The sequence below is a fragment of the Ursus maritimus genome, unplaced genomic scaffold, assembly GCF_017311325.1.
Source record: "Ursus maritimus isolate PB19 unplaced genomic scaffold, ASM1731132v1 scaffold_6, whole genome shotgun sequence".
Taxonomy (NCBI): Eukaryota; Metazoa; Chordata; class Mammalia; order Carnivora; family Ursidae; genus Ursus; species Ursus maritimus.
In genome coordinates this window covers 58,026,047-58,041,832 of record NW_024426774.1, presented here as the reverse complement: position 1 = coordinate 58,041,832, position 15,786 = coordinate 58,026,047, and the positions used below count along the sequence as shown (strand labels likewise).

General features: G+C 40.1%; 2 protein-coding genes across 2 annotated transcripts in view; one reads left to right on the top strand and one right to left on the bottom strand.

The window, feature by feature from the left end:
* The window catches only part of USP34 (ubiquitin specific peptidase 34), a 237,202-nt gene extending 223,660 nt beyond the window's left edge, over nt 1-13,542 (bottom strand). Inside the window, 1 exon segment of the mRNA XM_040623443.1 lies at nt 13,249-13,542. Coding sequence (XP_040479377.1) covers nt 13,249-13,291 — 43 coding nt within the window. The 5' untranslated portion in view covers nt 13,292-13,542.
* LOC103671302 (WAS/WASL-interacting protein family member 1-like) lies at nt 13,451-15,230 on the top strand. The gene is made up of 2 exons (XM_040623710.1): nt 13,451-13,977; nt 15,048-15,230. Exons 1-2 carry the CDS (start codon nt 13,451-13,453, stop codon nt 15,160-15,162), a joined length of 642 nt encoding a protein of 213 aa, XP_040479644.1. The 3' UTR covers nt 15,163-15,230.
* Nucleotides 15,231-15,786: the final 556 nt, after the last annotated feature.

Genomic DNA, 15,786 nt, shown 5'->3' with positions numbered 1-15,786 from the left:
GCTTCCTGCTGAGCGGGGAGCCCGATGCGGGGCTCGATCCCAGGACCCTGGGATCATGACCTGAGCCAAAGGCAGACACTTAACAACTGAGCCACCCAGGCACCCAAAAGTTTTTACCTTTAAACCTAGAACATGATCCAGATTTCTATACTCAAGGACATTTTCAGTGCTTTTGGTTTCGGGGGGAGTGGGGTTAACAGGAAAACACTAGTTAAATACGTGTTATATCCAAAGACTAGGAGCAGATTGTCATTAAACTTCGTTCTTAGACATTAGGATATGAGAAAATGCCCATTTAAAAAAAAAAAAACAAACAGTACATATGAATTCATTTTTATATCTTCATAGAAAATTAGCTGGAATGATACACATATACCAAAATTTTAACAAAGTAGTTATGAACGTTTTATTGATGTCAGTATTTTTTAAAACTTCCTGCAATGATCATATATATCACAACCGTAAGCACCAAACAATTAAGTGAAACGGAAAGCACTGGTCAATGTGAAAATTATAGAAAAAAACCTCCCCATTTGCTTTGGTAAACAGGAGGCCACTGGTGACCTGAGACAATATAGTTTTTAGGTAAAAACAGAAGCCAGATTTCAGAAGCTTAATGTAAAGAGAACTTAAGACACTGGAGGAAAAAAGAGCCTAGAAGAGGAAGGTCCTTGAGGAATATAAGAATATAAACCAGAGACAATTCTTTGAGAAGTTTCAAGAAAGTCATACTATGTTTACTATTCCTACAAAACTACTGAAATAACCATTTCTCCAAATCTAATCAGTTAGAAAAAAGTTGCTCAAAGATCAACTAAAATTCTACCAAATTTCCAGAAAGACTTCTCCAATCTTACCAAAACCTAAACTCCTCTCACTGCACTTCAGCTATTTTATGTTCTTATGGAATTTACCATTTTCCTTCTCTCTCTCGCTCTCTCACACACACATACACACATGAACAGTTTATCTTACACTGCACTTTGTTAAGTGTTTATATGCATTATCTTACTACCTTAATTACACTTGATAGAGATCTTGTGAGGATTAAGTATCATCCTCATTTCCAAATAAGGAAGAAGGCAAGAAAGCATTAAGAGGTTAAGAAACTTAAGGAAAGCCGGAGATCTAATAAACGACAGGAACAGTATTTTAACTCAGTCTATCAGATTCCAGACATCAATCTCTCAACTACCATCCTACCACCTCATCTTTACTAGACTCCAACCTCAAGAGGAAATATACATCTAAATGTATTTCTATATGTACCACAGTGTCCAGCACAATGCTTTACATGTTAAACATTCAATGTATTTTTTATATATTGAATATTTAAACACAGAGTGAAGGTTTAAAAAAAAAAAAGAAAAAGTGAAGGTAAGACACACAAAATAATGTACTCAGTAAATAGAACATTAAATAGTTTTTGAAAAAAACAAAAAACAAAACAAATAGTTTTCAACTTTCCAATTTGGGCCAAGCAGAAAGGCTCCCACAAAGAAGGGTGGCGAGGAGAGCCATTCTGCCATCAACAAGATAGTGACTATAGAACACACCATTGACATTAACAAGTGCATCCATGGTGTGGGCTTCAGCAAGTGTGACTCCTGAGCACTCAAAGAGATCCAGAAGTTTGCCATGGAGATGAGAACTCCAGATGTGCACAATGACATCAGCATCAACAAATCCTTCCAGGCCAAAGTAATAAGGAAAGTCCCATACCATATCCGTGTATAGACGTCCAGAAAACAAAAACTCACCAAACAAACTCTATACACTGGTTACCTATGTAGCTGTCATCACTTTCAGAAATCTACAGACAGGTCAATGTAGATGAGAACTAATCCTTGATTTCAAGTTCTAAGACCACAAAAAAAGTATTAAGTTTTCAGTATAGCATAATGTCCTAGATACCATGAGCACAGAAACAATCTCACCTTCTTCCTGGTCACAACCTGCCAAATTTCTTTTTGGGAACTTTTTTTTTTTTTTTTTTTTTAAGCTACGAGGTCTGGGTGGGGTCAGCTTCAGGAATGGGTTAGGATTAGTTTAAGCCAACCAAAGTCCATCCACTCTGAGCTCTACTTCAGGAATAAGTCCAATGACATGTAAGCCAATGATACATGAAATGCCATTTGCCATCGAGGTTTTGGGAAAAGCTTCCCTGTTCTTTTATACAGGTTTCAGAGGAGATTCTTTTCCTCTGTGTAGCATAAACATGATTTCCAGGGGCACCTCAGTGGCTCAGCCAGTTAAGCATCTGCCTTTGGCTTAGGTCATGAGCCCAGGGTCCTGGGATCAAGCCCCACGTTGGGCTCCCTGCTCAGTGGGGAGCCTGCTTCTCCCTCTCCCTCTGTCTCCCAGCTCTCACTCTCAATCTCTATCTGAAATAAATAAATAAAGCCTTTAAAAGAAAAAAATTATTTCCAAACACTGTGGTATAAAGATGGTGAAGTAGCTATTTCTGCTACCATGAGAAGGGCCAAACTGAGGTCGAACCAAGGAAGCACAGAGAGCAAGCCAAAAAGGAATGAAGTCTTGATAATGTTCTGAATCCAGAGTAAGAGTAGACCACACCCAAAGACAGCACACACCTGAACTGCTTGGTTATAACTTAGAGGGAAAAAAAAAAAAAAAAAATCCCCATTTCCACCAAAGAGGCTGTTTTCTTTCTGGTCCTTGCAACACAGTCCTACTTAGTTCAAAAAGTAATTCCCAATCCTCCATTTTTAATCCATAGATGTAAATATCGAGGGATATTCAGAAATTAAAAAACAAACGCACACCTTGACAAAATTAGGGCTTTTTTCTTTTTTTATTCAGTGGAGCACCTTTTAATTAGTGGAGATGGTAAGCAGGATGTCACAAAAGGATTGACAATATGTAATATATCCAAGTAGATTCAGAAAGCAGGAAAAACCACCACATCCAGCCTACCCTGACTTCTGTCCCATTACCCACCTACAGTGATCTTAAGATTTTTCACACATTTTAAGAAATAAGTATTACTCCTAGTATGTACAAGCACTATGAAACTTAGTTAATATGACAGATAATTGCAACCACAGAATTTATAGTCTTTTTATAAAATGAAAAGACATAAAACAAGTAAATGAAAAATACCCAACTGTGTAAGTGCTACAAAGAATAAGAATCAGAACTACTTCAGGGGCACATGGCTGGCTCAGAGGAGCGTGCAACTCTTGATTCTGGGGTCATGAGTTCAAGCCCCACACTGAGAGTGCAGATACTTAAAAAAAAGAACCAGGAATACTTTAGATTGGATGTTCAAGAAAGGCCTCTGTGGAAAAAGTAACAGTTAGGTTGAGACTTGAAGGCATAGCAAGGTGATAAATTCCAGGAATACATAAAGGCTCATGATGGCAGCAAACAACATCTGTGAGAGAAGCAAATCAAGGGAATGAGGTTAGCAGTGGCTACATCACAAATTGTGGTAAACCATTCCACTCCCCTCATTCCCAGCAACTATTCCAAGCAGTTAAAGGCCCAACTCAATCTTCTACCTTCCTTGAAACCTTGCCTAATCCACTTAAACCAGAATTAATCTCTCCACAGTTCCTTTGTCAGTTTTTCATGAGTTTTCCAACTCCCATAGCCAAGCTTCTCAAAAAAAAATAAATAAATAAAAAGCAAGCTTATTGGTGACAAGTACATGGAATAGAAATAATAACTAAATTCTAATCCTAGCTTTCCTATTTATTAGCTATGTAGTCTTGGCCAAATCATTCCATTTCTCAGGAGTTTTCTGAGGTTCAATGAACATATGTGAAATTACACAATGTTCAAATAGCTTCAGAAGTATATTATCAGTGTGTTGTATACAATTCAACACAGTATTCTAACTGCAAACACTGCAGTACCACCTCCTGTAATCTGCACACAGTCCTTGTAATACTTGAAGAGTTTTAGGTTGTGTTGGCTTTTTGAGCACCCATGTAATATTGTTAACGGCTTTCAAGCTTTTTTTTTTTTTTCTTTTTTCCTAAGACTATTTATTCACTTGACAGAGGAAGAGAGAGAATGAGCAGGGGGAGGGACTAAGGGAGAGGGAGAAGCAAACTCCCCGCTGAGCAGGGAGCCCAGTGCAGGGCTTGATCCCAGGACCAGGAGATCATGACCTGAGCCTAAGGCAGAAGCTTAACCATCAGAGCCACCCAGGCGCAAGCAGCTACACCCTGTTCTCCCCAAAAGAAACCTTACATAGAACTCCAATCTATAAAACAGTTCAAAATGAGCTTTTCATTTAAAATTTAAAAAAAAAAAAAAGGAAGAGTTTCTGAAGCCACCCTCACTCCCCTGAAATAGGGACAATTCCATTCCAAGGAACAATTTATAAACCAGAGATCATTACTGAAAATCCTGAAGAGGAAAGAATTAAGGACAAGATCCTGTGGGCTGCCACCAGCCAAGTCCCTCTATAACAACAACAAAAATACATTTCATCTTTTCCACCAGGATGGCATCAGATTCTATCACATTGATGTAATCAAAAAAGGTCATACCTATAGCAGCATTTCCTGTTTTATCATACTGGTTTCTAAAGCAAAGAAAAAAAAATGACATTTATTTAAGTTACTTAGTGCCATGCCAATTTTTTTTTTATCATCACTTTGCTCTCTACTAAGTGATTATTCAGTAGTGGAAAGTTTCTCTTGTATTTCCCAAAATAAGGGGGAAAAAATAACCTACGACAATACTTGCCAATTTCTGCTCTCCAGGAAACTTAGCTAAAGCTTCACAATCACACACAACCATAGCTCTATCACCTTCACTGGATGCAATCTGCCCAGAAATTGAGATTTTTAACTCTTAACACCACTAACAAAAATTCCATTAGATTCCCTCCTAATATACCATTTATCCTACAGGTTTGGGGACTCCTCTTAGAAAGGAAAATAGAAACAAGGTACGATTAGAATAAAACAAGTTTCTGCTGACCACCGTATGTCACTCTACCAAACAGTGGGCCCGTTATCCCCTAATGATATTCATTACTTTGAACACAACTTCAAAATCCCTATTTTTCTTAGCATTTTAAGTCTAAATTTACTCTGAGCTTGTGTTCTTATGCCTGTACATTCATCATTGGTTACTGAGCCCTTCTCAGTAATCAGAATATGGTTCACGAGTCTGGCAGCAAAATTACCCAGAATAAAAGGACCTATTCTCCTATTTTGTCTTATGGTGGTTAAGAACCAGCACATTGCTAAACTGCTAATGCACATTGCTAGAATAGCCCCACAGACCTAGGAGTCAAACACTTTAAGACTATAAAGCCTATATACTGATGCTCTGTTGTTAGGTTTTAGCACAATTAAATTTCCTTCCAGACATGCTGTATGAGCTACTCAGTAATCTGACTTCACAGACCACATTCAAGGTAATAGACAATAACACGATGACTTACAAAAACCCAAATGCCCATCAACAGAGGACTGGTTAAGTTACAGTAGGACCAAACAATGGAATACTACACTGAAGCCATTAAAAATTATAATGTAACTGCATATTAACATAAAAAGATGCCTACATCTTAATAAAAATGATATAGAAATAGAGAATAACATGTAATTAGCCTTTGGGGCACCTGAGTGGATCAGATTATGTGTCTGTCTTCGGCCCTGGGATCAAGCCCCCAGTCAGGATCCTTGCTAAGCAGGAGAGTCTGCTTCTCCTTCTCCCTCTGCCCCCTCCCTCTGCCGCTCATGCACACACGCTCTCACTCTCTGTCAAATAAAATCTTTAGAAAAAACAAACAAGCATGTAATTAGCTTTTTTATACAAAATAGTGTGTATAAGGAAAGCAAGAACGACTTACGAGATATTTATTAAAACACGGACAATTTCTTTGGTAAGCAGTTTCAAATTTCCCTAATTTTCTTTATTTTCTATACTATTTGATTTTTCTTAAAAAAAAAAGTTTCTTTTCCACAAATAACAAAGCTACTCACATTTTTTGGAAAAGGATTAAACATCCTGGTAGAGAATTAACAAAAGGAGTTCAGTTTTTCTCCTGCCACCAAACACTACAGATGACACTTGCCCAACATGTTCCAAGAACTTACGCCAGATTATAATGAAGCACTCAGTTTCTGGCTGAAGTATACTGTAGCTGATGACTATATCATATACATTGCTTTTTATTACTTTATTCATGAATCACAAGGTACATATGCTCCAATACAGGAAAGCTTGTCAAGGCACAGTACTTGAATCAAAACTTTTGCTTGAACATTAACTCAAATGGTATGTATAGGGGAGACAGCACCAAAGGAGCTCTAGCTTCAGTACTGGAAAGTCACTACAGTGTTATCTTCCATCTCTTTATGGAGCTTCCATGTCAACAGTTTCCACAAATTTGCCCCAATTCTCTTCTGCAAACAGCCGCCTCCACTTCCTCAATGTTTTTGCTCCCTCCCATCAGCTTCCCAAAGCACCCACACTAGTTCAGTAGCTCAGAGCTACCTGGCTCTTTGGTTCAAACATTCTGACAGGAGAAATCTGATCTATCAACAGCAGCCCCACCAATCCATCAGGTCAGGAGTCTACCTGGAATCCAATCAGCAATGGCTAGAGAAGTACGTTCTTCCAGGGGATATAAGCAACCTAAGTCTTCTAGAAGAGTTTATGGCCAGAGCAGGAAGAGAAACCAATCTTCAACCACAGTAAGGAAAGTGCAAGAAGAGGCCACGTTTATACCACATCAATAGTCAATTAACACATTTGGAGAATGTTTTTTAACTTCTATGGAATTTGAGAGAAAAATATCAGTAACAGGTGTTAAGCACATTAAAAGGCAGTAAGTCCAATCGTTTTCCTGGTATACAAAGTCCTAAATAAAAGTAATTTACTGAAAGTTCATCATAGACACAAAGCTCACCACCTATGTAGAAACAACTAACTTTTGCCTTTCTGCAATGCCTATTAATTTAGAATACAGTTGCTTAGGGTGGGTATTTTTATAAGCATATGCCTAGTAACTCAGGATTAAGGTAATAAAAAGCAGCATATATGATATAATCCTCATCTACAGCATACTTCAGCCAGAAACTCTCATATCTAAATCACTACTGATTAGGGGCACCTGGCTGGCTCAGTCAGTAGAGCACGTAATTCTTGATCTTGGGGTTTTGAGTTCAAGCCCCACGTTGGATGTAGAACTTACTTTAAAAAAAATAGGTTATTACTGACTACAGGCCCAAGAATACTGATTTAACTAAGCAATCACATCCTTCTACAAAAACCTTTCATTAACTAAAATGTTTACCTACTCTCTACAAGGCACTATATTAGGGACTGGGAAAAGAAGATAACATGGCCCCTGACTCTAAGGAGTACATCACCCAGCAAAGAAGGCTGATGTTAAGAGAAGAGAAGAGAGAGGAAAAAAAAAAAAAAAAAGGGGGGGGGGGGGCTACAATGTAAGTATATATAAGGATGTAAGTTATTTTAAGAGAGGTTGGGAAAGATTTAAGAGAGCCTCACCAAAAAAGTGAGATTTGAAGCTAGGAAGAGGAGTTTGGACCAAATTGTGCTATGATATATGTCAGGCTAAGAAGTTAGTTTTATTCTTCAAGCAATGAAGATCTATGATAGTTTAAGCAGATAATATGATAATCATATACTGTGTTTTAGATAGGAAACTCTGCAGAATAAGCTGCACAATAGAAAACATTTTTTAAAGACCTATAATTAAAAACACCAAAATGAAAAAGAAAAAAAAACAGGAAAGGGGCGCCTAGCTGGCTCAGTCAGCGGAGCATCCAACTCTTGATCTCAAGGTTGTGAATTTGAGCCCCACACTGGGTATAGAGACCACATTAAAAAAGGGGGAGGGGGGGACAAGAAAAAAATGTATGTGGTGATGTGGTATGACCAAGGGTTGCTACAGTTAGTAAGTGTGCAACTCTTTTAAGATAATTACACAAAACAAAACCTAAAAAGTAGGAAAAGAACACAGGCAAAGTACCAAAAAATGCACACAGCCAATAAAAATATGAGTGTCTGAACCTACTAGTAACTGGCTATTACAATTTTCACCAAAATAATGATAATATTCAGTACAAGTGCCCACACTGTGCAGACAACACTTAATGGAAATCAGTATATCCTTTCTGAAGAGCAAGTAGACAATATAAACAAAAGTATGTTTATATTTTTTGACACCGTGATCACTTCCAGAAATCTATCTAAAAAAACAATAATGTAATTAAAAGATTTATATACAGGATGCTCATTTGCAGCATTACTTATAACAAGAACTGGAAACAAACGTACAATAAGAAAATATTAAATCTTGTACAAAATGAAATACTATACAGACAAAAAGTAGGTTTTCAAAAAAGGTTAATAAGGAAAATGATCAAACAAAACATTAGGTGAAACAAGAAACAATAAAATTGGTTGAAGCTAGATATTAAACTACACATATCTCATTCTTAGAAATGAAAATGTGTGCCAAAAATATTTCAAAACATCAACAGGAATCATCACTGGATGATAGATTTACAGTTCTCAGTATGTCTACAATGAGAATATGCAACCTTTATAATTAAGAAAATTTTAAAGTAAAAAAGAGAAAGGTGGGGGTGCCTGGGTGGCACAGCGGTTAAGCGTCTGCCTTCGGCTCCGGGCGTGATCCCGGCGTTATGGGATCGAGCCCCACATCAGGCTCCTCCGCTATGAGCCTGCTTCTTCTTCTCCCACTCCCCCTGCTTGTGTTCCCTCTCTCGCTGGCTGTCTCTATCTCTGTCAAATAAATAAATAAAATCTTTAAAAAAAAAAAAAAAAGAGAGAAAGGTGGCTCAACACCTTTAGCTAGGGTCTGTCACACCCTGGTCAAGCCATTATTGTAAAGTTTCTTTCTCTTTCTGAAAATGTAAAAATTATTAATACACACTATTAGAAATACTTTTAAATCAGATCTATAGATACTATCATTAAACATTTAAGAAACATTAACATGTTTCATGAATACAGTGCTAAAGCTCATTAACAGTTATCATTGACAATGCAGATAACCGACATAATATACTGCATGTTGGCAGTGCTTTACGATTACTAAGTTATACTATAAAAATATATGAATTGAAATCATTAACACTACTTCAAATATTAGTTAGTGATACTTAACTAGATCACCAAATAAAAATTCAGAATTTGAGACTCTGTATTGTAAAATCAGATTTCCAATTTCAGAAATCACTTCCAGTTTTAGAATTATAGGTCAAACAAAAAATAGTGTTACTAATGATTTAATTATTTAATGCCTATATACTGTTAATATCAAAAAAACCTAGAAATGCATGGTTTATTAAAGGGCTCATTGCTAACAATATTTAGATTCCATTCAGCTACTTGAGAACCACCGCTTTTAAATTCCTACTACAATTACAATGGCATTATGCCTGAAGTTGTGAAAATACACTAATATATAAATATTACTGTATATTATACATAAAAGTATACTAATTTTTTATTCTGTCAATTAAACAGTATACTCACAATAATGTCTTCCATTCAAACAGATCATCAAAGTTTACACAGCATAGCATACCTAGCAAGAGCATGGCCATTTTGGCCTGACCTGAGGTAAGTCCTGTTCAAATCCTGGCTCCACCAAATATAGTCACATGACTCTAAGCAAGTTACATAAACCCTAAATCTTGGTTCTCTTATCTGAAAAGGGTGATAGAGTACCTACCTCAAAGAGCTGATAGTACTCAACACAAACTGCTCAATAAAGTATTCCGCTTTAAAAATAATGCAAACAGAATTATTCTGCAAATACTGTTATCACAGTATCCTGAGTTCTAGCTTAGATAGGACTATTAACTAAGAAAGCGACAGGTGATCTTTATCCAGCAAACCACTTAGCCTTTCAACTTCTTTACCTCTAAAACTTAGATACCAATACTTGCTCCTGCCCATCTTCAAGGATGATGAGGAGGGACAAATAAATTGTCTACTTTGTTTAAATGCCACATTTGGTCAACTGTAATTCACTAAACACACCCATAGAATTAAATCTACATTTAAAGCCATTTACAGTCTTCTCTCAGAAATTTACTTTACCGAGGCAAACAAATAATGACCTCAATTTATTACTGAGATAGCTACGGTGATAGCCCAAAGCATAACTTCAGTCCTCCAACTTCTCATCAACACCCAGAAATGCTCTGGACTTAGTAAACTGGTCCAGAAAAATAGCTAGAAAAGCTGCAAATATAAAAATTCAACAGAATAAACACAGGAATATAAATTTAAAATTATTTCCTAAACTGAATGTAAACCCACAAACTCATAAACAAATTAACTCAATACATCCCAAGCCTTCAAAATGTCCTTATTAAAAATAAAGCACTGAAAGGAAAAGGGAAACTTAAATGTTAGTATTGTTGAGAATGGTTATTCTAATACTAAAGCCAAACACTGTTTTGAAATGTAATTTTAAGTTTTAGGGTATCTGTCAGACTATTCAAAAGGGGATGTGGGGGGTCCTTATTATGGGGTTCTTAGCCTGGTTCCTTGGACAGGCTTCAACGGGTCCTTAAACTACAGGCAAAACTGCCTGTATACCTGTGTGTTTCCATGGTGAGACTTCACAGCTTCAGATTCTCAGCAGGACTAGAGGTATAAATGGTAATTATTAATTCTCTCATCAAAAACTGATGACAAAAGCAGACTACTTACAATCGTTTGTTACCAACTTTTATTTTAACTAAATTAGATCTGCCAGATTTTTAAATAAATATTTGAAGTCCCTACCGTTATCAAACCCTCTGTGCATACCAGATATAAAGCAGTACTATCCGCATTATGTCTACCCTTTCACTCAAAGCACAAAATTTTTACATTACACCAGTGTGTCCAGGCTGACTTCTTTCAAGTTTCACCAGTATTGGTAAATTTGACAAGAAATAGATTTTTGGTATTTTTTTTCTTCACTTGGTTAAACTCTTATGGGGAGTTATATTGAGAGATGAATTCTAAGCATATTATTTGGGGACTTTAACTCTGAACTTCTAATCAAGGATGAGTTGATGCTCATCTTTGCACAACCTCTGGGGGAATAAAAGTATAGATTTAATAGTTACTGTGAGCAAGATTTCAAGAAAGACACACAACCTACTTCAAAAGGTTTTATCAAGTTCCAACCAAGATGATTCTACCTAGTCATGGTTAATGTTACTATAATGAGATAAAATAAGACCCTCTGTTCTCAAGAAACTTGTGTCTTATGTTTGGGATACAAGAACTACAGAAAAGAAAAATGAAAACAATTTTGAAACTACAGGGGCAAAAAAATCAACTTCTAATAGTTTGGTATAACATACCAATAAAATTGCTAAAGTTTTTTTTTGTTTGTTTTTAAAGGAAGCATCATTGTGAAATTAGTGTTTAGGAGGCAAATTTCTAAAATGAGTTTTAAAGGAAATATTAAGAAATTGTCCTAAGTATTTTTAGAGACCACTGGCTTATATACAAATAGAAAATCCTTCTTACTTGTTTATTAAACAGGTTTTTTACAGGGTCTGCATGGCCAAATTTTGCAAACCTGGTTCCACTAACTGTATATAATTAAAGGTAATAAAAGCTAAGTTCTACTTCAAGATTCTCTACAATTCTAAGTTTCCATAAATCCATTCCATTTTTGAGGGCTTCTAAACAAAGTTCTCGGGGTTTCCCAAGTAAAGTTTCAATAAAAACTCTCATCAAGTCTCTTTTCAAAAAATAATAAAGATTAACAATTTAGTTTCTTTAGATACTATGTTTAAAGGTAGTTTTCCTAGTTCAGTTTAAAATAACTTAAGACACCAAAAAATTATTAAAAACAGTTTTTCCTTAAAGAGCAAAGATACACTCTTCCCAATAAAGCCATAATCACACAACTTGTATCTGAGATATGAAATAGTTTACTGAAATAAGTACCAAGGACTTTATCTACATAATCACTATATCATAAACCACCTGCACCAAAAGTAAACGTTCCTCAAAACAAATACAAATAACCTTAAAATTCTAGGAAAATTTAGAATAACACAAATATAGGAAAGTCCAGTTTGAATGTGCAAAACCTGCTTCCACCTGTCAGAAAGTAAACACATAGTTCAAAGTAAACTAGAACCATTCCACTTTTATTATTGCCTTGGGTTATTGAAGTGAAATCCAAGCACATCAAAAATCAAGTAAAATTCAGACACAAACAAGACGATACATTTTATATTAGAAAAGAGGTAGTTTGGAAGTTTTTGTAAATATTAGGACATAAATCCAAAACCCACATAAGCAGTTCGTAAATGAGCATTTTCTCAACAATCAAGTTTTTGTAAATTAATCTTTTATCTAATGCACCTCAACCAACTAGGCCTTTGGGCCCAGAAGTAGTTAACTTGCAATAGAGCTTGTTTCTTTAGGCTCAAATACTATCTTACGAGGGTCGGAAATAAAAAGAATCCGGCTTAAAAAAAAAAAATCAGTGTACGCTCTTTAATAATCAAAAGTATAAGGCATAAGGCCTTTCATTCCAGGAGACAGGCCATGACTATCCCGGGATGTTATCCGTAGTACAGTGCTCTCCTTAATAAAATTTACCATTAAAACGACGAATGATAGACTAAGAAGAAACATCATTAATAAAAAAAAAAAAAAAAAGGTATGGAGGTTCCAATCATGACTATCACAGTTCATTTTCAGCTATTTCAGGGCTGGCAGAAAGGTTTAATACACCCACACACCCCCAAGGGAGGGGGAAACCACCAACCTCCTCCCAGGGAGTTTAATGAAAATTAGCAGGTAAAAGAGGCCTCCTCAGCAGCACGCTGAAAATCAAAGAGGGCGGCCGAAGGGCCGAAGGATTCGGACTGCGGAGGAAAGCTTCGTCCTCGGACCCCACCTCCCTTCACCTTCCCGGCAGGACGAAGGAGGCGAAGGCTCATTAGTGCCTTCGTTAATTGACACCTGTAATGAGGAAACTTTCCGAGAGGTGAGACCGCCCAGGCCCGGCCTGGCCGGAGCTCCCGAGCGGCGCCCTCTCGGGCGCCCAGGTAACCGGGCCGGGCTGGGCCCGAGGCGCCGCGGCGGCCGCGCCACCGCGCACCTTCCCGACGCGCTAGGCCCGCACACCGCCCGGCTCGGCCGTCGCCTCCCGCAGGCCGCGGCAGCCTGGGGAGCTGCGCGGGGCCCCAAAACCGTACACCCCCACAGGCCGCCGCCGCGGCTACTTACTTTCATTTAACACCTCCACCAGGTCTGCGCAGTTCTCGCACATCGTTCGGCCGCCGCCCCCCCCTCCCCCGCTACGGATCGCACTGACTGATCCCGACCGGCGGGGGGGAGGGGAGAGAGGCGGAGGAGGGGGCCGGCCGGCCGGCGGGGCGGGGAGGCGACGAGGGCGGGCGGCGGCGGGGACGGGGCGGAGAGCAGGAGTATGGGGGAGGGGGCCGGCGGTCCCCGGAGCGGGCGGGGGAGAGAAGGGGGGCGAGGGGAGGTGCGCAGGCCGGAGGGGCGCGGAGGCGCCGGCGGCGGGGAAGGGGGGGGAAGGACGGGGGGAGGGGAGAGGGAGGGAGGGGGCGGGTGGGGGAGAGAAGCAGCAGAGTCACTTCACCGACCAGACGCCGCGGCCACCGCTGACGCCGCCGCCATTTTAATAGAGCGTTCGGGCTGCGCTCGGCTCTTTCCGCCCGAGCGAAGGAGCCGACGAGAAACGCCTCGCGCTCTCATTCCTCCGCCTCCCTCCCTCTCTAAGCCTCCCGCCCTCCCACCTCTCCCTCCGCACACACGCCGCACGCTCCACACCCCGCCACGGCCGGCTCGCCGCCCTCCCTTTCCTCTTCCGTCCGGCCTCCCCGCCCTCGGTCCACCCCCTCGGCGCGCTCGCCCACCCCGCCCAGCCCGGATCTCTGTCAGCGGCCGGAAGGGAAACACGAAGCCAGCGCGGCCGCGGGGGGAGTCCGGGTGAGTAGGAGAAGATGGCGGAGACACCGAGAGGCCCGCGGTTGCGCGGCGTCGCCCACCGCGGCCAACTCCGCGGGCTGCGAGGCCTAGCGAGCGCCGGGTCACTCGCGCCGCCCTGTTCCCCGCCCTTGCGCTTCGCCATTTTTCCTCCGGGCCCACGAAGAGAGATTGGTGGCGATTTCTCCCTCCCCGCTCTCGGGTTTTTGGGGTAGGGGAGGCAGGGGTTCACAGGGGAGCCGGCCCGGAGCGACGCTGCGGCCCAGGTTGGGGCACACGGCCCTCTCCCCGCGGGGCTTTGTGAGAATGGAACAGCCCAGGGGCGGTGTAACCTGCATCCGTGTTGATCGCTACCCTCGATTCTGTAAGGCTCATCCGTCCTCGAGCAGTAAGACACCTTGATGTGACTAGAAATGGCGGAGTGAAGACCGTTCACATGGCGTCTCCTCCCTTTTACGCGAGAGGGCCCTGCACCAATTGCCCGTCTACAGCTCTTCACCTGAAATAGCGTATTATGCTTCTCAGCGAAGAGCAAATCGCCAGGGTATTAAGATAGAGACAAAATGAACAGGTGAAGGAAAGGCGGCACTGAGCTGAAGTTGGTTAACAACTAGTTAGCATTAGGAAAATTTTTCTCATACCCTCACTGATTTCTATATCCAGTATGTTTTATAGAGATGTGTCTGAACACTCCAAAAGGGAGTGTACATAATCTTAGAACTATAACCGGAGCAGCTATTCAGAGCCTATAGTCATTCTCTTACAGGTTTTATCGAGATTCTGTCCCACCATCTTTCCACGCCAGGACGACCTTGCAAGTATGCTTTGCCTTTTCGGCTGCTTGAACTTGATGGTATGAAGTTTCTGCCCACCTGTTTTACAGTGCTCCATATGAGCAGGTGATCCTTCGGAGCTGTAGAAATATTCTGCCATCATTTTCCTTTATCATCTTTACTATAAAACTTGGGTTTCTGCAGACTTTAATCCTTGACCATCCAGCATCCGTTCCCACCCATTCTTCTTACTTGCCAGCAGGGAAACTTGCCAAACCCAAATTTTGTTTTGTTTTTCAGGTGGCAGCTAGAGACTTTGAACTCCGGAAGGAAGGCTCCAAGGAATATTTGTTACTGGTTTAAAACAATCATGGTAGGGCTGAACCTGTGTTTCAGTCCTTGCAGTGAAATCTGAGCAGAAATCTGTAGAGTGGGTCTTTTGGAAAGAACGGCCCATTACTAATAAAGAAGGGACAAATTCTACATGGTCTTGATTTGCAAAGTAATACAGCATCTGTTGTCTAGTTTTTGTTTTTTACAGTGAAACCACAAACAGTATAAAAGCGAACTATAAAGTTGATAATGCAGGAAAATAAGATGTGGGTCTCGGATACATCCTAGAGCAACGGTCCCTCACCCGCCCCCCTCAGATTACTTACGTCTGTCCCATTTTCCTTAAGCTACTCTTAGGTTTCCATTACTTGTGGCCAAACACATTCCTGATATATAAAGTGAGGACAACAACTATTACTGTACATGTGGAGTACTTCTGGGATGTACTGAAGACACAGTCTGATCTTTAAAGAAATTTTTTTTAATAATTCCTTCATAGTTTTTTTTTTTCCCTTTACAAAGTTATGTGAAATGATACTTGATTTAAAATTCTTTAGGGGCACCTGGGTGGCACAGTCATTAGGCATCTGACTCTGTTTCAGCTCAGCTCATGATCTCAGGGTTGTGGGATGGAGCCCCGCATCAGGCTCTGTGCTTAGTGTGGAGTCGAGATTCTCTCTGCCTCTCCCGCTTGTGCTTTCTCTCA